This window comes from Fukomys damarensis, unplaced genomic scaffold (assembly GCF_012274545.1).
Source record: "Fukomys damarensis isolate Sample0158 unplaced genomic scaffold, DMR_v1.0_HiC HiC_scaffold_13, whole genome shotgun sequence".
NCBI classification, from domain to species: Eukaryota; Metazoa; Chordata; class Mammalia; order Rodentia; family Bathyergidae; genus Fukomys; species Fukomys damarensis.
The window spans coordinates 9,501,894-9,524,381 of record NW_022900925.1 but is presented as its reverse complement, the minus strand read 5'-3'; the positions used below and the strand labels follow the sequence as shown (position 1 = coordinate 9,524,381).

At 49.6% G+C, this 22,488-nt stretch overlaps 1 protein-coding gene across 1 annotated transcript; it reads left to right on the top strand.

Annotated features, from left to right (window-relative positions):
• The first annotated feature begins 58 nt into the window (after nucleotides 1-58).
• Nucleotides 59-22,440, top strand: Alox15b (arachidonate 15-lipoxygenase type B). The gene is given in 20 exon segments (XM_010614927.2): nucleotides 59-224; nucleotides 282-510; nucleotides 765-846; nucleotides 3,642-3,763; nucleotides 4,047-4,151; nucleotides 5,327-5,432; nucleotides 5,434-5,500; nucleotides 5,712-5,763; nucleotides 5,766-5,806; nucleotides 5,808-5,852; nucleotides 5,955-6,161; nucleotides 7,074-7,110; nucleotides 7,113-7,155; nucleotides 7,258-7,428; nucleotides 7,575-7,606; nucleotides 7,609-7,695; nucleotides 7,786-7,886; nucleotides 7,964-8,152; nucleotides 8,723-8,832; nucleotides 22,380-22,440. Coding segments are annotated over 20 exon segments (2,046 nt in total). The 5' UTR covers nucleotides 59-65.
• Nucleotides 22,441-22,488: the final 48 nt, after the last annotated feature.

Here is a 22,488-nt window from a genome sequence, read left to right as displayed (position 1 = left end):
GAGCGAGCAGTTCTGCTGCCCTCCGCACCCCTGCGCGCAGTAGTCGGCCAGACTGGGCTGGCAGCATGGTCAAGTTCAGGGTGAGAGCGTCCACCGGGGAGGCCTGCGGGGCTGGCACTTGGGACAAAGTGTCTGTCACCATCGTGGGGACCCAGGGAGAAAGCCCCCCACTGCCCTTAGGCCACCTGGGCAAGAAGTTTACCGCGGGGTGCCGGGGAGAAGAGGTGGAGGAGGCGGAGAAACCACTCTCGGGCACACAAACCTTCCCCCACCCCGGGGAGGCGGACTTCGAGGTGACCCTTCCGGAGGACGTGGGCCCAGTGCTGCTGCTTCGCGTGCACAAGGCGCCCCCGGCGCTGCTCCGCCCTCTCAGGACCCTGGCCCCCGGTCCCCGGGTTCTGTCCCTGGTTCCAGCTGGAGCAGCCGAGGGGCCGAGGGGCGCCCCGCTTCGATTCCCCTGTTATGAGTGCCTGGAGGGGACGGGGACCCTGGTGCTGCGGGAGGGCTCAGGTGAGGGGAGAGCGAATCGGGTGGGGTGCGAGAGGGACAAGGGAGGGGAAGGGTGCTGGTGTTGGGGAAGGACGAGGGAAGTGTGGAAGAGACCCGCTGTGGCCGCTGGGTTGGGGCGGAGGAGGAGGTGGGAGAAGGGAAGGGCGGGGACTCCTGGAACCTAGTTCTGGTGGCAGAGATGGAGGGAAGATGGACTAGGTCTAGAGGACAGGGAGGTCTCTTCTTCCCTTCACACCCACTCCCTCTCCTCACAGCCAAGGTCTCCTGGGCTGACCACCACCCTATGCTGGAGAACCAGCTCCAGGAGGGGCTGCAGGCCAAGCAAAAGATGTACCGGTGAGGAGGGGGATAAAGGGGGCCATGATAGGATGACAGGCAGCCTGGGACCCCTGGAACAACAAAGACTAAAAGCCCTGTGTGGACCCTTCCTATGAAACGGTATTTCTGGGACCCGCACCCTCCACATCACCCAGGCACCTGCTAGGATTGTCAGTTCTCAGGCCTCTCAAACCTACTGACTCAGACCTTGGGGGAGGGAGGCAATCTTTATTTTAACAAGTCTTTCACTTGACTCTGATTGCCCATTAAGTTTGGAAGTCACTGCTCTGAATGCCATACCCCTCCTTACTGTGGGGATTTTTCACACATCAGTTTGTTGTATCACTCTGGAAGAACCAGAAATACACCACTTAATCCTTAGGAAGCCCACCTTCTGAGGCAGGCAGGTAGTGAGAAGGGGCTGGCTCTTTCTCTGCTCTTGGCTCAGCATTTGGGATCACAGAAGGGAGATGGCCTGAGAGGCTGTGCTGGCAAAGGAAGAAACTGTGAATGTTCTGGGACCATGGGTGAGGATTCCTGAGGCAAAAAACAAACAAACAAACAAACAAACAAAACAAAACAAAAACAGGAACTACATGCAGGTGAGGATTTTCAACACCTTGATCTTGGTCTTGGCTGTCTGAAGCTTGGGGTGCAGACTCTTGCTGCGTATGTCTGGGTATGAGGCAGCCACAGGCTTATTTGGTTCCTGGTGTCATGAATTACACCCCTGAGAAAGCCATTACATTAAATGTCACAGCAACAGCCCCAGAAGAGGGGGCAGATATTGAGGTCTGTGGTATCTGTGGCAACCCAGGGCCAGTGAACTATAAGATCTTGGGCAAGTCATTAATTATTTCTTTGATCTTTACTTCCTTTTGCAAAAAAAAAAAAAAAAAAAAAAAAAGTCCCAAGAATACCAATCTCCTTAGGGTTATTGGGTGGAATAAATGAGAAAATAGTTAAGAAAGTAGCTGATCAACTACCAATTCCTGCACAGGTGTGTTCAGTTACTACTGTTCTATCCTCAGTTCATTCTGTTCTCATGTCCAGGTCTTGGACACCTAGTAATGTGGTCCCACAAACTTGCAAACCTTTTTTTCTTGTTTTCTCTTCGATATTGGGGATTGAACTCAGGCCCTTGCACTTGCCAGGCAGGTGCAGCTCTGCTGAGTTATATACCTGGCCCAAGATTGTAAATTTTCAACACTATTTTGTGATTTTTAGCAACATTATTCATGACTTGATTGTGCATTGCTGGAGTGTAGATTATAAGTAAAATATAGAGGTTACCAGTAATAGTATTTCAATCTACCTAAATGTGTGTGCCTGTGAAGAGAGGTATTTGTTGTTAAGAATACATGTAAGTGCTGGTTGTGGTGGCGCATGCCTGTAATCCCAGCACTCAGGAGGCTGAGGCAGGATTGCTGTGAGTTCGAGACCAGCCTGGGCTACATAGTGAGACCCTGTCTCAAAAAAACAAACAAACAAACAAAAAAGTAAGTTTTCTTATTTCATTATTAAACTTGGACTTGTGGTATTATTTCACAAAATAATTTAATAAGTTAAAATATTAAAAATAAATGAAGTTTTGTTACTTATCTATGTCAACTATATCACATATTTACATGCAGCCCAAAACAATTCTTCACTCAATGTGGCCCCAGCAAGCCATGAGGTTGGATGTTCATAGTCTAAACCCTCCTAACACAGCATACTTGTCCCTCAGAAGCAAGTGAGAAAATGCAAGCTCTTGGGCCCATCCCAGACCTGATAAATCAGAATCTGCAATTTATCAAGATCCGAGGTTACTCATACATGCTGTAAAATTTGAGAGGTAGGGTTTGTCCACCATCTGGTGGCAGTGTACTTGACTTGCAAATGAAATTTGAATCCCAGTGGCATTTTTGAATGAACCAAAGAATGAATGCATGAGAGAAAAACAGGCTAGGGGTCTTCAATTTCTGGAACATTATTTTGCCAATTAACCAAAGGTCTTTGGCTGTATGGCTGGCTTGATAATGGGATTTAGACATGCCTTAGACCAGGACAGAGTAGCTCCCCTAGCTGTAGCTCCCCTAGCTGTGGAGGCTGGTATGCCTGCCAAAATGGACTGAAACCAACAGAGCACCCCAGCTTCAGGATAGCCTCCCCTCTGTGAACTGCATCAGTGTTAGGAACGGTGGGGTTGAATGAACAAAAACTGACTCCAACTAGCAGGCAGATGGAAAGCTTGCAGGACAGAGATACTTACAGAGGTATATATAGGAAGTGTAGCCGGATCTCAGGCCAGAAACTAAGGCAGTTCCCTTCCAGGTGCTTCTCTTTTCCCTCCCTTCCCTTCCCTTCCCTTCTTTCTCCTCCAGTCCCCTCCTGTCCTCTTCCCTCCCTTTCCTTCTCTTCCTTTCCCTGCTTTTCCCTCTAGATCACCTTCCTCTGGTTCCCAACCCACATAATGGGAAACAGTCATAGCTCACATTCCCTGTGTTCACGTGCTATAGTACAACTATCCAGAGAGAAACCACCTCTCTAATTCAGCCTCCACCTCAAATTCCCTGAGAAAGACTCTGATTAGCCCAGCTCTGGTCAAATGCTTGACCATGGGCTAATCATCATGATCACGGAGAAGTCTTACTGTGAAAACTTGCAACTCCCTTGCAGTCTTGTGGGCAGAGGGGAGGTACAAATCCCAGAGAGGTCCTTGCTCAAAGAACAGGGAAGGCCCTGACCAAGACCCCCAAGGGCACTCCCCTACTCTGGTCCAGGGGCTCCCTGGGGCCTCTTGCTGATCACCTGCCTGTTCCACCCTCTAGCTGAAAGACCTACCTCACAGGCTGGCCTCACTGTCTGAACGAAGAGACTGTGAAAGATCTGGACCTCAATGTCAAACACTCTGTAATCAAGAAAATCAAGTTTTCCCTGAAACTGGGTTCTGACTGAGAATGTCCACCTTGTCTTGCCCCAGGGTCTCAGATGTTCTATCACCCCTGTTTCTGCCTTCCCCTGGTTAGCTTCCCACCATCAGTGGTACAGGTCACATAGTCCTGCCTCCTGATAATTTCCACAGGACATTGGTGACCTTAGGGGCAGTGGTTACCTCAGACCCTGGAATCTGGTTTACTATCTGGGTTAGAATCCCAGGAGAGACTAGAGTGATTAACAGGAGAGGGGTCTCCCAGGGCCTCTTGCTTCCTTCCAACTCCTTGCATCCCTTGGCAGGTTTGCAGAGCTAAAACTCAAGGGGCTGCTGGACTGCAAAGGGCTTTGGAGGAGTCTGAGGGAGATTAAAAGGATGCTCAACTTCCAGAGTTCTCCAGAAGGTGGTGAGGAGTTTGGGCCAGGACTCCTGACCTCCTCCCTTGGCCATCAGCTTCCATGGCTATCCCGAGTCTTGGAAAACCAAGCACTAATTCATTGTGTGACTCTGGGCAGGTCCTTACCCCTCCTAGACTTTACATTCCCCAAAGAGACAAAAGGAGATGTGAACGGGAGTGATCCCTGATCCTAATCCAAAAGACATTTCTTGAGCTACTGTCCATCAGGCACTGGATTGGGGCTGTGAACACTGCTTGAGTTCACAGTCCCCACAATAAAGCAAGCCAGAGGTTATTAATTAGACTCAAAATTGTATCATTAGTGTCACTTGCAAGACATGCTCATTGGCTCCAGGAGTGTGCAAAAGCTTTCTCAGAAGGTTGAATAGGCATTAACAGTGCCAAGATGGGACATGGGGCAACAAGCATTTCAGGCTAGAGGGTAGCAAAGAGAAAGGCTCTGAAAACGGATGGATCGGGTACCTTTGGAGGAAACCAAGAATGCTACTGTGGCCAGAGCAAATTAAGCAAGAGAAGGAAGGTCAGAGGGGATGCAGAAGAGGTGCCCAGGGCCCAGTGGTGCAGGACCATGTGGGCCATGTGAGGAGTAGGACTTGCCTCAGTGCAATGCCAGGCTATGTCCTGGTGTCCAGCTGGGAAATAGTATGGACAAATATGCTCTGTGGGGTAGATAAAGCGCAACAGTGGAAACAGGAGGGAGAGCTATGATCAGCAGAGGATGGTGGCCTCAGCAAGGCAGTGACCATAGGGATTGAGTCATAGTTGAATCAAGAGGCAAGGAGGGTGGAGAATAAATGGGACTCGATGCGGGGAGGAGGGGCTGCCAAGGTAAGTCTCAGGTGGATGGGGTTGCTGTTCCCCAGGATGCCAGGCAGTGGGAGGGGCCTGAGCTGGAGGAAGAGCCCACATTTGAGTTTTGACATGTTGCATTTGAGACGAACGAGCCATCAGGGAAATGTCAGGGAGATCTTAGAACAGCAGGCTGGGGACTAGTTTTCTGACTGGAGAGAGGGCAGTGGCTGAAGCTGAGAGGCCAGGGGAGGTTACTCTGAGAAAATATGGGGTAACCAGTTTGGGCTCAGAAGGGAACTTCACTGTGAAAGTCAGGAGGAGATCTGTTGGAGCTGGGGTGATTGGTTCCCATGTTCTCTCATCCCCTGCAGAATACCTATTTAAACACTGGCAGGAGGACTCCTTCTGGGCCTCCCATTTCCTGAATGGCTTCAACCTTGTTCTGATCGGCCGCTGTCATTCACTGCCAAAGAACTTCCGTCACCGATGCCATGGTGGCCCCAGTGCTGGGCCCTGGAACCAGTCTGCAAGCTGAGCTGGAAGTGGCTTTGTGGGTTCAGGCTCTTTACAGTCTTATCTTGGTGTTGTCAGGGTCACGCCCTGCTGGAGAGGGAGAATGCACTCACATTGTTAAGGAGCTACTGTGTGCTACGTGCACAAACACCATCTCCCAAAACAAATTCCTCTCCCAACCCTGAATTTCATCCTTCAGAAAGCCAGGTGGCAGTCCTACCTCCCCTACTATCTTCCACAGAGGGCTCCCTGTTCTTGGTGGATCACAGCATCCTCTCTGGGATCCAGACCAATGTTTCAATGGGAGGCCTCAGTTTTCAGCAGCCCCAATGACCCTCCGTACACCAGCACCCAGGAGGACCTTTGCTGCCCCTCTCCATCCAGGTCTGCTGCTGGGCAGAGGGCAGGGTGGGGGTGGGAAGGGTCCCACTGAATGATTTGCAGACACCCACAGCTCCCTTTCCTCCCACTGGTCCCCCATTCCAGCTCAGCCAGACCCCTCGCTGGACCCAACAACCCATCTTCCTGCCCAGTGATGAGAAGTGGAACTGGCTGCTGGCCAAGACCTGGGTGCATAATGCTGAGTTCTCAGTGCATGAGGCACTCACACACCTGCTGCATGCACACCTGCTACCTGAGGTCTTCACCATGGCCACACTGCATCAGCTGCCCCACTGCTGCCCGCTCTTCAAGGTTACTGGCTCTGCCTATGCCTGAGTCCACAGACTCCTGTACCTTGCTCTGGCCCTCACAGTGCCTCTCTGAGCAACCTCTCCAAGGTGGCCCTGTCATTCTAGGCTGGGACGCAGAGTCTTCATTGTGCTGTGGCAGCATTTTCCTGCAACTGGGACCCCCTTGTTTGAAGGCACTGAGCTGGAGGAAAGGTGGATACTGTGCCCCAGAGAGGCTTCCTTCTTAGAGAAAATTGGATGGGATTGGCTACTACTGAAGAAGCCCAAATCCTAGGACAGGGGAGACCTGGAGCTAGCAGATGCAAAAGTGGACACAGGGCTTTCAGAGACCAATAGGATTTTTTAGGCTTTTTCCAGGGTTGGGAGAGTCCTGAGTGGGTTCTATAGGTGCCCTGCACCCATGGAGCCTTCAGGTGACACAGATTCATTTCTCCCTCAGACTTGCATCTCCTCTGAGAAGGGCAGGACTTTCCCCTCCCCAGCCTGCCTGGGATCTCTGATCCCTATTAAAATGGTCTCCTGAGCCGTGGATGTAGGCTCTCCTTTGTGCTGTTCAATCTGGCCATCTGTAACTCCCAGGGCCTGGCACTCAGAAATGGGATCCGTGGGACAGTTTCACACTGCCAGGCCCATGGTGCTTTGCCTGCCTGTGGGTTAGAAAAGCATGGTGCTCATTAAAATTGCACCCTCATTTGATAAAATAATCTGGTATCTAATGTGCCTGGGAGGCAAAGAATAAGATGCTGGAGGATTTCAGCTCTCATCTCTTGGTCTGGAATGCTGACTAGACCTGGCTGTTCTGAGGCATTCCCACTGATCCCTATTATCTCTTTCTGGGTGACTTATAAGGCAGATCCCTCTCTGGGGAAGGTCCAGGGCCATCTCCAGCTCTGCCATCTTCTGCCTCTTATAGCTGCTGATTCCACATACAAGATACACCCTGTACATCAACAAGCCCAAGAGCTGCTCATTGCCCCTGGGCAGGTGGTGGACAGAGTAAGAGCTGCCTTAGGGAGGGTGAGGGGTTGAAGTGACCTTTGGGTGTGCTACCTCCTGCTTCTGGAGAAAGGTGCTGGTGCCAGGAGTCCTATCTCCCAATCCACAGGCCTTGGCATTGGAGGCTTCTCTGAGCTGATCCAGAGGAACATGGAACAGCTGAACTATTCAGTCCTGTGTCTACCTGAAGACCTCCAGGCCGGAGGAGTTGAAGACATCCCAGGCTACTACTACCGAGATGATGGCCTGCAGATCTGGGAGGCAGCGGAACAGTGAGAGGGCTGTCCCTAAGGATCCAGGCTAGGGAATGCAGGAAGGAGAGGGAGGAAGAGTGCCGGGTGTAATGACAGTGGGCAGGGGCACTTCCCAGAGATGATCAGCACTGGAGGCAGGAACCGAGCCCAGGTGTACCCTGCAGCTTCATCTCTGAGATAATTGGCATCTACTACCCAGCGATGCATCTATCCAAGATGACTAAGAGCTCCAGGCTTGGGTGAGGGACATCTTCTCCAACGGTTTCCTAGGATAGGAGAGCTCAGGTATGAGGACCTCTGTCCTTGAGCCCTACACTTAGGCCTCTGCAGATAGGTCCTCATGACCCCAGCAGCCCAGCCTTGCTCTCCCAGCAGGTATTCCCTCTTCACCGGACACCCAGGAAGGCCTGGTGCAATACATCACCATGATAATATTCACCTGCTTGGCTAAGCATGCAGCTGTCAGTTTAGGCCAGGTAGGAGCGGTCAGAGCTGGGGTGGCAAATGGGAGAGGGTGGGCTCCTCAGCTTCATTCTGCCCTCTCAGCCTTCAGTTTGACTCCTGCGTTTGGATGTCCAACCTGCTGCCCACCATGCAGCTGCCACCACCCACTTCCGAAGGTCAGGCAAGGCCTGAGGGTTTCATAGCCACCCTCCCCCCAGTCAGTGCCACAGGAGACATCATTAATGCTCTCTGGATGCTGAGCAAGGAGCCTGGTGACCAAGGGAGTACGGGGCTGGCAGTCAGGCCAGGCCGGATAGAGGCAGGTCAGGTGTTTCTTTCCTTCCTGGGCCCTCAGGCACCTGAGTCCTATCACTCCACTGAAACATCCCAAGGGGCATGTGAGCTTTGGACATCAAAAATAGCCAAATAATATGGTGATATGAGGGAGTCATCCTTACTACAAAGGCAATATGAGATTGTGCTCCTTCAAAACTTGGAGAGCTGAGCATGGTGGCACACACCTGTCATTCTGTATTCAGGGAGCTGAGGCAGGAGGATCACCATGAATTTAAGGCCAACTTAGGCTACAGAGTGAGTTCAAGACCAGCCTGGAATGTACAGTGAGACATTGCCTCAAAAAACCAAAAACAAGTTAACAATAAAAATACTAACAAAACCTTGGAATTAAAAATTCTCAAGAGCTTCCTGCCCATTATCTTCACTTGGAAAAGATAGTTTATGGGGAGGGACCTGGATTAAGCTCAGTGGGAGGCTGCTTCAGGTCACTGGGGTGGGAGCTGTGGGCCAGAGCTGACTAAGGCGGGCCATGGGCTCTCAGTGGTCCACTTACCTGTGGCTGTCCTCAGAGGCCATGTATCCAGATGAGCACTTCACAGAGGAGGCCTCGCAACGGAGCATCATCACCTTCCAAAGCTGCCTGGCCCAGATCTCCAGGGACATCAAGGAGTGGAACCAGGGCCTGGAATTTGGCCCACACTTACCAGGACCCCAGCTTTCATGGAGAACAGTGTCTCCATCTAAATTCCCAGAGAACACATCTTTGTATGACATAGGCCTCTGTGACCACTTCACTCTAGACTAACTGGAATCCAGAAAAAAAGGACTCCTCAGAAAAATAGGTTACCAGGTGCCTCTTATGGGGACCCTCTTTTATGGGTGCCACCATGTAACTCATCCCAGTGTCCACACATGTGCACAAGCATACATACACCAGAGAAACAAAATCAAAATTGAGCCAGAGCAATTGGGAGACTGAAGGAGGTTCACAAGTTCAAGGCCAGCCTGGTCAATTTAGTGAGATCCTGTCTCAGAATGAAAGGGCTGGCAGGGAGAGGGTGGGTTAGCTAGTGGTAAAGTACTTGACTAGCATGTCCAAGGCCCGATACTGTACTGCTAAAAAAAAACAAAAGCCAGACAACAGAACCTCATGGGACAGTATCACCAAGCCCTTAAAGACTTCACAATCACCTGACTCAAAGGATGTCATCATGTAGGTTGATCAGCAACACAAGAAGTGATTCAGTCTAATCTGACCAAGAGGTTGGTCATGACCTATTTCCCTGCTTTAAAATTAATAAAACATCGAGAAAGGGTCACTGACAGGAAGTGCTCATCTGCTTCCTCAGAACTTCCCCCAAGTGAATTGTAAAGCAAGTTCCATTTCCAGGGAATTAGACAATGTTAATGCAATCACTAGTCAGAACTTGTCTTCTAGATTCTGTCTTCAACAAAGAAATTTCAACATTTTATATAAAATTTTCAATTCTGTTTTTCTCTTTTTCTGGCTGAAAGGGCATTCATTCAAGTAGCAAATGAGCCCTTTTGAATGTACCTAGTGATTTTCATCTCTGTCTCATATTGCAGATATGAGACATATGCTATAGATCTTCAGTTTCACTTATTTTTTATGAAATAATGGGCAAAATGCACAGACAGACTCAATAGACTAGTGCATGTGTACCACCATCAGACTCAATAGACTAGTGCTTTGGAAAGGGCAGCACAGACCTACAGGTGGCATTTGAGCAATTCAGTGCTCAAAATGAGACTGTACCAAAAGTGATTCTCAGCTCTGGGTCTGTTAAAATTCTTCGATTTCAACCAATAAGCATCTGTTACTCATATAAGCCAATAAAGGAATTCATGGGTACAAAACTGAGTGCTTTGAGGAATGAAAGTTAGACTCTACATTCAGGAAAGACCAGAAATCCAGGAACCCCAGGGTAACCAGGGCACAAGAACCAGTGCACATTCTCCCAGACACTATGATGGGAACTATAATGCTCTCATCATTTTTTTTTTGTCCTTGATTTACCTCCCTTAGTATTCAGATTTCGTGTGGAAGGGTCCATTTTACTTACCTTGGAATGGTAGGAACCACGTTACTGCAGAGAAGTTGTGCTCACCACATATCCTTCAGTTATGTTGGGGCTTGTGACTAATTCAGGCCAATGGACTGTGCAAGAAAGTGATGCCTTCCAACACCAGGCAGTTGTGAGCTGGTGTGCCTCCTCTGGCCTGCCACTGTCCTGCAGTGGGTTCCTTGTAGGCATGTTCCAGGTGACACGCACCCCGTCCTTGCCCCTACCACTGGACTGTAAGCTTAGGAGGGTGAGGCTCATGGCTGTGTGCCAAAGTGCCTGGCACCCTGCAGTCTCTCAGTTAGTACATGTCGACTGGAGGAAATAATACACAAATAATACCTAAAATCCTGTGGTGCTCTCATCTGCTTATCTCTGTGTCTCCCTAACTAGACTATGAGCTTCTTGAAGCCATGGACTAGGTCTCATGTGCCACACCTGCCTCACAAGTGCAAGGTCCTGAGTTCAATCCCCAATACTGGAAAAAAAATATTGAGAGAGACAGAGAAAAAGAGAGAGAATATGATGGACTAGATGGATGCTTGCATGGATGAACTGATGAGCTGGAGGACAATGGTGTTCTGGTAATAAACTGGCATATGTTTCAGTGTATGTCTTTGCCTCTGAGCTATCATCTCTTGGAGAAACTGGAGAATCTGAGGCAGTTCAGCAGTGAGAATCCAAACAGTCAATCCCCAGTGCCCAGGCCCTGTGAACCTCTACCCACCCCTATCCCCAAAACACCAGCTCTAGTCCTTGGGCTTTTGGCTGACCAGCCATGAAGAGATTATTATAGTGGGAATATTCAGTTAGCTCTTCAGAGTGGTGGTCCCCTTTGACTAGGGTGAGGACTACCTCATAGACAAAGGAGCACTGGGCATCCAGGCCCAAAGTCATGCTGCAGAGACCACCCTCCTTGGTTGGATCGGGTGGCTAAAAGTGGAGGACCAGCTCCTGGTCTATTGTCCCAGGATCTTGCCTCTATTACCCCAGCTCTTTCAGTTTGGGAATGGGGGGATTATGAGTAGGGAAGAAGGGGTAGAAGACAGAAAGTTCCAGGAGTAGGACAGGAGCCCAGCTTACTCCTTTCCCAATGCTCCTGGATAGGATGGAGTAAGTCAGGAGAGACAGAAGAGGACATGCAGTGGGTAGGAAGCAGGACGTTAGCACAATTAAGGTTTGAAACGATGACGTAGAGGCAAGGGTAGCCAGGCACAAATATCAAAAGCAAGCAACCAGGAAAAAACTATTTCCAACAACGAGTAAATATCTAAAACATAAAGAACTATGGATTCAAGACACATAAGGGAGGAAACGAGAGAGTAGCTCAATGATGCATCATCTATAGACACCCACAAGGTGGAGGCCCAGTCCCCAGCACATACACAAAAACCAGACCGAAACAAAAGAAAAAGGGCAAAGAATAAAACAGAAAATTCACAAAAGACTATTCTTAAAATAAACTTAAGTGTTGAATACATTTGAAGAGAATTTTAACCTCACCAGTTTTAGAGAAGTGTACTCAGGGTTGTTGAGCCTGATATGATCCTGTCACAGTGTAACTTTCAAGGAAATCTCCTTGGAAGTCTCAAAATTTAAAAGCCATATGAGTGTGGTACACACTTATAGTCTCAGCTACTCAGGAGGCTGAGGGAGAAGGATTGCTTGAACCTTGAGATTTAAGACCAGGCTGGGCAACATAGTGAAATCACTGTCTCAAAAAAAAAAATTAATCCAGCAAAATCACCTGTAAGAAGGCATCCTACTGAAAAGGTCCATATTTTCACAAAGAAATGTTTACTGTGATGTTCTATGCAATATACTTATACTAGGAAAAAATTTATAAAATATAAATATACATCAGGGCCGGGGATTTAGCTCAGTGGTTCCACTGCCTGCCTCACAAGCTAAGGACCAGAGTTTGATCCCAGGTACCAAAACAAAACAAAAACAAAGAGTTAGTTCTTTGGGCTGGGGATTTAACTCAGTGTTTCCTCACAAGCACAAGGATCTGAGTTCGATCCCCAGTACCAAAAACAAAAAAACAATTAAATATAAATATACATCAAGATGGATATACTAAAAAACATTAAGAAAAAGTCTTGGGGCCACTGGTATAGCTCAGTGTCTCTGTGCCTGTCTGGTAAGCACAAGGTCCTGAGTTCAATCCCCAGTATTGGAAAAAATAAATAAATGAAAAGAAACAGTCTTACTGTGGAAATAATACCGCTGTTTTATTTATTTATTTATGTAGGGTTTTGGGGAGACAGAGTCTTGCTCTGTAGTTCAGGCTGACCTTGAACTCACTATGCAGCTGAGGCTGGCCTGCAACTCATAGCAATCCTCCTGCCTCAGCTTCCAGAGTGCTGGGATCACAGATGTGCACCACCATGCCTGGCTAATACACTGTTTTAATAACATCAGTCCATATGTGCTGAGATGGGAAAAATATCAATGACATACTGTTCTACTGGGAGAAAATAAGTCACACAATAATAAACAGAATTTCTCTTTCTTTCTTTCTTTCTTTCTTTCTTTCTTTCTTTCTTTCTTTCTTTCTTTCTTTCTTTCTTCCTTTTGTGGTCCTGGGGACTAAACTCAGGACTATACACTGAGCTACATCCCCAGCCATTTGATTTTTTTATTTTGAAATATGATCTCACTAAATTGCTAAATTGTCCAGACTGGGCACAAACTTGTGATCCTCCCACCTCAGCTTCCCAGGGTGATGGGATTTTAGGCATGAGCCACCATCCTCCTGGCAGCAAAGGATTTCTCTTATGGTTAAGAGAAGCTAAGTATATAAATTAAGTCAAATTGAAAGGAAAAAGTCTGGAAGGAGGGATGTGTGTCTTCCTGCCATCAAGAAGAGGAATGGGTCTGTAAGTCTGTCCTTTAATGATATTTAATTTTCTAGGAAAAAAATGTACCATTGCTTGACTTTGCTACTTATTTATTATTTATTTATTTATTTTTTATTTATTTATTGGTACTGAGGATCGAACTTGGGACCTTGCACTTGTGAGGCAGGTGGCAGAATCACTGAGCTAAATTCCTGGCCCCTGCTATTTATTATTAATAAAGGTCCCAGGCTCCATGACATTCACATACCTTGGTTCCAATGGAAACACAAATGATTTCTGTTCAGTAAAAATGATAACCCCAAATACTATAGTTTATTGCTGTATGATGTTAACTAGCTTTATATCTAATCCAGTAATTATACCCCAATATTTCTTCATTATATTGGGCATATGGCCAGCACCTCAACTGTTCTTAGAACCATTTGGAAAATATCTTTAACTTGTATTTATTCTGACTTGCATGGACTGAGCTTTTAATTTTTAAAAAATTATTCTTTAAAGCTGCCAAGGTGGTACATGCCTGTAATCCCAGCACTCTGAGAGGCTGAGGCAGGAGGGTGACTAGTTGGACTCTGCCTCTAATAAAAGGGAGGGGGGTGAGGATGTAGCTCAGTGCAGTCTCTGGGTTCAATTCCATATATATACACATATATTTTTTAAAAGCATGTTGGAGGGAGGGGTCGTATGTCACCCCACCAAGGCCTAGAGCCCCTCCCTTCTTCCTCATAACTGACCTCTCCCAGCCTCCCCCACCCCATCTTTGCTCACCCCATCCATGCTGTACTTTGCACAAGCCTTGGCTCACTATCTCGGGAGGATGGGAAACAACACTCCAGCCACTGTCCTCTCTGAACTGGAAAGCGGTAAGGCGTGAGACCTGAGCAAGGGCTGACTGTGGACCACACGGCAAGACTTGGAGTCCATCACTCCAAGCGGTTCACAAAGACTGCCTCAAGGATTGGGCATGGACAGGGTGAAGACAGAGAAGGGCGACAGTTCTCTGGGAACTGGCCTCCCGGAGCCGCCTGAAGGAGCGGGGACTGTGTTCTGTGCTAAGCAGAGACCTAGACCCCTAAGGTCCAGAGAGGGGAAGGCGAGCGCAGAAGGCCCAGGTTTCCGCTGCCGAGGATGCGGGATTCTCTGGGTGCAGCTGTCTCTAAAGGGCACAGGGTCACCGGAGTCTAAGGTAGGCTGCTCAGCTCTCTGAGAACCCCTCTCTGTCTCCCTACTGAGACTCAAAACCCCTCTCCCTGTGAGCTCAGGACCCCGGCCAGGCCCACCCCTGCCTCTCTTCTCCTGCGGTTCTCACAGCACCCTTGACAACCAGCTATGGACGAGTACCTGGTGCGCGGGGCCACCGGCTCCTTTCCGGGCTCGGGGACCTGGAACAACGTGTCAGCCTGGTAGGGACCTGTAAGAGAGAGCCCAGCCCTAGGACTGGACAACTTCGGGAAGGAGTGGTGAGCGCCCGCGACACCTGAGACTGCCCCCTCGCTTGCCACTGCCCTGCACCCACATGAAGCTTCTCCTGCGCCCACCCCCCAGGAGGAGGACTTCGAGGGGACGCTTCCGGAGGAGGACGTGGAGGAGGCAGACTGGCAAGTGGGTCAGAGGAAGGAGATGAGCTGCTAGGGAAGAATCATACTCGGGGCGGGGCTAGTGGAAGACTAATGGCGGAGGGAAGGACCTGTTAGACCGGCGATAGGGCGAGACTGTTGGGGGATGGAGTGATGAGAGGAGGTAGGGGCTGGTGGAAAAAAAGAGGAGTGGGGAAGGGCTGCCAATTGGGGCTGCGTGGCCATGGCCGCGGACCCTCTTTCTCCTTTCTCTTAACTCTTGTATGCTCCCCTTCCAAGGCCTTGGCTATTGAGTTGGGTCAGTGCATGGCAGGGAGCAAAATCCAGCTGCAGAGGACTAGGAGGACTGGCCTGGTGAGGGCTTCTCTAACCCTGAAGAGATACAACAGACCAAGAGGTCAGGGGCTGGGTCCACAGTCCAGTTCAGAGCAGCCTCCTCCCTAAGAGAGGCGGAGGAGAAATTGGAGTGCAGGGAGTGGAGACAAGACCCTTTCTCACTCATTCCTTTCCTCCTCCAGCCAGTCATCTGGCAAGACAGCCACCCTCCACTCTGCACCCAGCGCCAAGCCAAAATTAAGGAGAGGCGGCAGAAATATCGATGAGCAGCTCAGAAGCTCCTGTACACCTGTCTGCTCAGTTTTCTGGAAACAAACCAACTCCCCTGCTCTTGCCCTCAGAAATCAGCTGGGCCTCAGATCACACCAAGACAGCAAGTGCTGGCCTTTATGTCCTCTTGTGAGCTCCAAGTCCTAAAGCGTTTCCTAAACAACAGATCAGAGACACAGACCCTGCAACCTTTTCTAGTCCCTTGGGGTTCCATCAGCCACTGTCATCTCCATCTCTGGCCTGTTCAGGTGGACTGAGTTTTTCCCAGGGACACTGTACTGCCTGGATGCTGAAAACTTCAAGGAGCTTGATCCCAACCTGAACTACTGTCACCAAAGAAGTGGATCAGAAGTTCCACCTCACCTCCCTGTGAGCCTGCCTGGCTCTCACCCAGCATCTATCTCCCTGGCTGCACCTAGATTCCTTCCCAGCCTCTGCCATTCTTTTTTTGCAGGAGCATGTTGCTCAATCTGCAGAGACTGCTGGACAATCTGTGACCTTGGAGAAGCTGGGATGAGATCCAGCACACCTTTGTCTACCCCAAGTGTCCCCTGTGTCAGGTCTGTGGTGTGAGGGAGGGTGAGCAGGCTGTAGCACTCATTTCTGTCCTGAGTAATACATTCCCTGTCAGCCAGAGCTGGCAGCCAGGGTAGCTTCTAAATGGGAAAAACAGGTGGCAGGGGCTGAAGTGTACTCCCTCATGGTTCATCCACATTCTCATCTAGCAGAGCTCCAAAAAAAGATGTCAAAAAATAGGCTCTAACAATTCCCTCTTCATCAAGACACGCAGGAGTTACACATACTACTTGGCACAAAAGCTTCTTTTTCAGCGTCTCTGCACACCCGCCAACTCTATTTCACAAAGCAAGCTAAATTCCTAAAGCTGGGAATATTAAGTCAGGGCTTTCAGGTCAGTTTGCTAATCATACCCTCCCCCAACTTCATTCTTACTTATTCAAACTGCCTGGAATGTCGAACAATTGAAAAAACAAAACAAAACAACAACAAAAGAGACACCTGTCCTGTGAATAGCTTCAGCAAATTAAGAAAAAAATCCCCTGAAGCAAAAAGTCTTTCCTGTCAAAATTACTCTCCTTAGCTGAGGTCTTGACATGCGGAACTGAAACTTGCAAGATTAGGGGTGTTCTGTCTCCAATGTCTTTGTCCCCCTTAGGTATACTCTGGGTTCAAATTATAAACATTAAATCCTTGGTTCAACATCCCTATCACCAGTGCCACACTCCAAACTGGTGTAAACTTGTTATTGAGACTGCCTAATAGCAAAGTTGCAGAGTGGGCCACAGGACTGGTGAGTTTGGACAGAGAATTGGAGGGACCGCTGTGGAGTGGAAGCCTAGGAAGGACGGGCTGGGCTGGTTATTCTCAAATTCTTCTGTCATCCTAGTTAGTCTCAGAGCAAGCACCTTAGGATTCCCCCCAAAATGGACGGGGCCGAGGAAGCTTCCAGGAACTCCCAAGCAGATCCCAACTCTCTGATTTCTTGTTTCCCAGAGAAATCGCTCACTGATAGTCACAGTCTGGTTGGGGAGGAAGGGGAACTTGGCCCACCCCATCAGCCTCAGAAAATGGCATGCTGGGAAGTCAGAGAGCAGTGGTGAAGCTGGAGAAAGAGGACCAGGGTGACGCTGCTTATGTCCACCCCCTGCAGAGTATGCGTTTGAGCACTGGCAGCAGGATGCCTTCTTCACCTTCCAGTTCCTGAATGGCCTTAATCCCATCCTGATCCACTACTGCTGCTGCCTCCCAAAGAACTTCCCTGTCACTGACACTGTGTTGGCCCCATTGCTGGGCCACCAGACCAGTCTGCAGGCTGAGCTGGAGGTCAGGGAGCCAGGGAGCCAGCCTCCCTTACCTGGCCTTCTGGAACTTTCAGGAGCCCATGTGTCCAAGCTCCCAATCCCCCAGTCTCTGTCTTTTCCACCCAGCCCTGGCTGCCCTTTGTCCCTCCCACTCCTGTGAAGCCCCTTCATTCTCAGCCATTCCTCTTGACCAATCACACCTACTCAACACTCAGAGAAGAGAGTGGTCCTGAGATTTTGAGGGCCCAGGTGTCAGGGCTGGGTAGGGATGCCCTCTTTTTGTACTTTTCTCTCCTCCGTACATTGGCAGAGGCTCACAGCTCAAAACCACGCTGATGAACTAGTTGCCGTGGTTACTGAGGATGCTGTACTGCCAGCCTGTTTCGCACTCCCCAGTCTGGACCGCTGAGATGAGATGATGCCTCTGCTCCCTGGGCTGGCCCCCCAGAGGGGCTCACTTCCTTCACAGCCTGTCATTGATGCTGGGCCTGTGTAATGAGCATGTAAGCAGCCATGACGCTACAGGCTGACAGGCTAAGCTGTCAAACCCAGTTGACAGTGTTATTGATAGATAAGACCAAAAGTAAAACCAAAGAGCGAAAAGTCATTCCCGCATGCAGTAGATAGTAGTTAGGTCATTGACCATATGTTAATCTTAAGACCGTGTGCTAATCACATACCTGAGTGATAAGAAGATGTAAGAGTTTAAAAGGAGCGAACCCAAGACCCAGTCGTCGTCGTCCACCGCGACCCGACCTGACCGTCACACGTCGCCACTCCTCGCGACTTGACCGATTGACGCCGAAGGCTCTGCTGGAACGAAGACCGATCACACGTCGCAGCTCGAACCTCTGCTCTACAGCCCAGCACTCGAAGCCACGGACCCAGGTCGTATAGTCCTGATATATCTTAACATCATACTTGCCTTAATGTTAAAGATATGGACTAGAATACTCTGTTTGTGGTTACTGTGGTATCCGCTCTGATATAGCTTTGCTTGTGTGATAATAATCCTCCTTAAAAGACATTATCACTTGCAGTCTTTATTACCTCGGAGCCGGGGAGCCATTTAGAGCTCCCAGCTTGGGATCCGATTCCTAAATCGATGCTTGCGACAGCCTGGCCACTGCAGAAGCACCTCCCATACTCAGGTGGAAAGTCTCCTTTGAACCAGGAGGGACCTCTGGGACAGAATCCAGAGGCCAGATGACTAGCTCAGAGAATAAGATTCCTCTAAGTGAAATACTTTCAGCTTTTGAGTAACTCCTTCACCCTCTCCATCGATGCCTGGAACTGCCTCAGCCCTCCTTTTCCTCCTTCTTCCTTCCCTCAGAAGCGCTCTCTGTATCTGGTGGTCCATGCCATCTTCTCGGGCCTCCACTCCAGCATCATTAATGGGAAGCCCCAATTAATGGCTGTGCCCTTAACCTTGCTACACCAGCACCCCAGTGCTGGGCTCCTGCTGCCCCTCACCTTCCAGATCAGCAGCTGAGGCCCTGGGGACTGGCCAGCTGGGCAGGTAGCAGGGTGGTGTCAGCAATGCTGCCATTCCTAGTGCTAGGCATCATATCTATAATCCTCCCCAGCCCCTACCTGGCTTGACTTTTTCCTCCTCTTTCTGTTTTTCCTCTTTGATTTCCACCTTGATACAAAGGTTGTGGTAGCCCAAGAACAAATTGCATCTTGACCTGGGTGTCAAAACTTACTGAAATACATGCCTTTGACTGTTCAATCATGTCTCCAGCAGCTAAAAACATAACCCCTTCCCGGAGTTGTTTCTGTACCATCCCTTTCCATCCTTCCAGTGTCTTCCCCATACAACTACATGACTTTGAGCTGGTACAAAGGAGGAAGCCTTGAGCCACTCACTTCTTGGAGAGATTATTATCATCAACTTTGTTTTTTGAGAAGGAACCTGAGTCACAGAGAAGTTAGCTAATTTTCCCAAGGCCACACAGTCAGGAAACAGTGTGGTTCGGGGCCATGGCCATAGTGCTGGGCTACACCTCCCAGCTTCCTCCCTGATGCCTGTCCTCCCTTGTCCCCTCACTCCAGCTCACTCAGACACCTGGCCCAGATAGTCCCATCTTCCTACCCAGTGACCCAGCTGAGGACTGGCTCCTGGCCAAGACTTGGGCGGGACACTCAGAGTTCCTGGTACACGAGATGGTCACTCATCTGCTTCATGCCCACTTTGTGGCAGAGACCTTTGCTCTGTCCCTGCTGTGGTAGCTGCTCATGTGCCACCCCATCTTCAAGGTAGGGAAGAGGCTTCATCTCTGTGCCTGGAGCTGTGGGAGACCTGGGGCCTCCTCTCCTAACTCCTGGCTCTGGCTCTCCCTAGCTGCTCATTCATTTCTGCTACACCTTCCACATCACCAGTCAAGCTGACACTGGTCTCTTTGCACCAGGAAAGCTCATGGATCAGCTCAGGGGTCCCCATGTTTATCAGAGGGGCACGAGGGGGCTGAGGATTGGTCCAGATCACACCCCCCCAGCCTACAGCAGTGGGCTCTCTGTACATTACAGTCCATGTCATCTGGGTGGGAAGGCTCCCTGGAACTGATGGCCAGAGGGCTGGCAGCTGTCACCTACCATTCTCTGTGCCTACCCCCCCCAGCTGACTGACCTTGACATCCTGGGCCACCCCAAGTACTACTACTGAGAAGATGAGCTCAGGATCTGGGCAGCCATCGGGAAGTGAAGCTCCCCTGGCACCTAAGGGCTCCAAGCCTCTCACTATCTGCCACACCTCGGAGATTTGTCCAACTTCCCCCATCTCTTGCCCAAACACCTGCTGTCTCTCAGTGCCTTTCTGCTTTATTTTCCTCTTCCCAGCTGTGTGGCCTTGGGGCAAATCTCTTAACCTCTCCTTGCCTATCTCTTCATCTGACCCTGGGGATAAGAGCACCTGCCTCAGACTGCTATTGGAATCAAATGTCACAGCCTAAGAACAAATCTCAGCAAACAAGAAGTGCTCTCCTAGCACTAGCTGTTCGCCCCCTAGATACTCACTGAGTTTCCAGTTTTTTGTTTTTTTGTTTTGGTTTGGTTTTTTTTCTTTCTAAATCTTCCTCATGAGACCTCCTTGGGATATACCTCTCACCTCCACTCTGGGGCTCAGGTCTTCCTGATGCCTGGCCATGTGAGTGCCACAACTTCTCCCTAGTGTTTGTGACAGTGCTGCTGCTGCCCAGGACTCCATTTCTTGCCACACGGAATGACACCTTTGCTGCAGCATCTTAAGCCCCCTCAGAAAACACCTTCCCTTTCCATTCTTTCTGTTTGTTTTGTTTCTTTTTCTCATAATTTTATTTTATTTTTATTTTCTAAAGTTAATTTCATTGGTCCATTCTTTCTTCTGAGCACATACTGGGTTAGAGAGACAAGGCATCCAACTTCTCCCTCTCCCTATCCAAACACTTCCTGCTTCAAGTTTAGCTCAGGCCCCACCTGTCCCTTGAAGTCCCCCCACCATTACCCCTGTAAGGTACACCTAGCAGCAGCTGCCTGCCTATGCCCACCCTTCCTCACAGGGGCTCTGCACGTTCTTCTTAAGCCCTTCCCTGGCTGGAGATGGATGGAACCAGTGGAGGAATTTTACCCAACTTGACAGTTCCGACATGACTGGCCTGGTGTCTAATCCTTCCTGTGGCTTGATTTGGCTCCCATTGTGGGAACTTCAGTGTCCACAGGACCAGAAGCAGGAAGACGGTAGGCAAGAAGGAAAGACAGGTAGGCAGGGAGTCTGGCAAGTGGTGAACTCCTATTTGATGGAGACAATGGGGATCCAGCCTTGACTGTTGCCCGATCTTCATATTTTTCAAGAGAAGCCAGACATCTAATATTTAATTGCTGGCATGTAGCTGGGTGTGCTGGTGCATGCCTATAATTACAGCACTTAGGAGGCTGAGGTGAGACCCTGTCTAAATAAATAAGTAAATGCTGGCAAGTGTTTCAACTTCATAGATAAACACTTGTCAACAAATCAAGAAACATCTGCAGACCAACTTTGGCCCTCAGACTGGGTAAAGATTACAGCTTCCAGGTTTGAAACTCAGCCTTGTAGTTCACACTGTGTGCTTGGCCATTTTCCTTCCTTGGCCTGAGTTTCTTCTTTTTTCGGCAGCTGGTCTCATTGGCCCCTTCCAACCTGTTACCCCTGAGCAGCATTCAGTTACTGGAATACCTTATCTGTATTCCTAAATCCCCAGCTTTGTAACAGATATTGTTGACTTCTACCACTCTGACGACAGGGCAATGAGTAGGGACTTGGAGACCCAGGCCTGGGTCAAGGAAATCTTTCACGAAGTTGTGTGAGCTCAGGTGAGGTGTCCATCCTGGTCTTCCACCTACCAGACCCCACTTCCCCAGGGAAGCAGCCCCTTGGGTCTCAGCTCAGCTCCCTTCACCACACTCCTTTCTAGGGGTCCCCTCTTCTCTGGACAGCTGTGCTGGCCTCACCCAGTATCTCACCATGATCATCTTCACCTGCTCAGCCCAACATGCTGCTGTCAACAGTGGCCAGGTAAGCAAGTAGCAGGCCTGGAGGGACAAACAGGATAATAGGAGGAGAGGGCCTAGCAGGAGCTCTGTGGTAACTGAATTTGGTGGGGTCAGTATGAATTGGGCTCCTGAATACCCAATATTCCTACCACCATTCAGCTCCCTCCACCTACTGCCAAAGGCTAAACAGACCCGGTGGCTTCACTCCCTGATACCAATGCTACCCATCATGTCCTCGTGCTCTTCTGGAGAGTCAGCAATGAAACCAAGGACACTGTAAGCCAGAATCATGATGAGGATGGAAGGGGTCTCAGTATCCAGAGAAGTGGGGAGGAGTGGAAGAGGGGATGCACTCAGTGGGCTGGCCCCTAGGTGGGCAAGGTTGGGAGTGGTTTAGGGTGGTGTGGATTCCTAGCAGGTGAACCTTAGAGTGGTCTGGGTTTCAAAGTGCTCATGGCTTGAGGTGGCTTAGGTTTTTTGTAGGCAGGCGGTCTTTTGCCTAGACAGATGGGTGGTTTATGTTTCAAATGGAAGGGGTCTTGGGTAATCTGACTCTCCTAGGTGGACAGGAATTGGGTGGACTAAGTCTCAAGGTAAGGAGGTCTTCGGATAGACCAGAATCATTGTGGGTTAAAATATGGGGCCGAGGTGCCAGGTTAACATCCTTCTCACCCACCCAAGAGCACTTCACAGAGGAGGCCCTGCACAGAGGAGGATCTCTGTGTTCCAGAGTGGCCTGGCCCAGATCTCCAGGAGCATCCAGGAACGGTCCCTGGCGCTGCCCTACACCTACCTAGACCCCGCTGCGATGGGAAACAGCATCACAGTGTAAGCCTCCAGCCTGAACCTGGAGCACCAGAGTACACACACACACGCACAC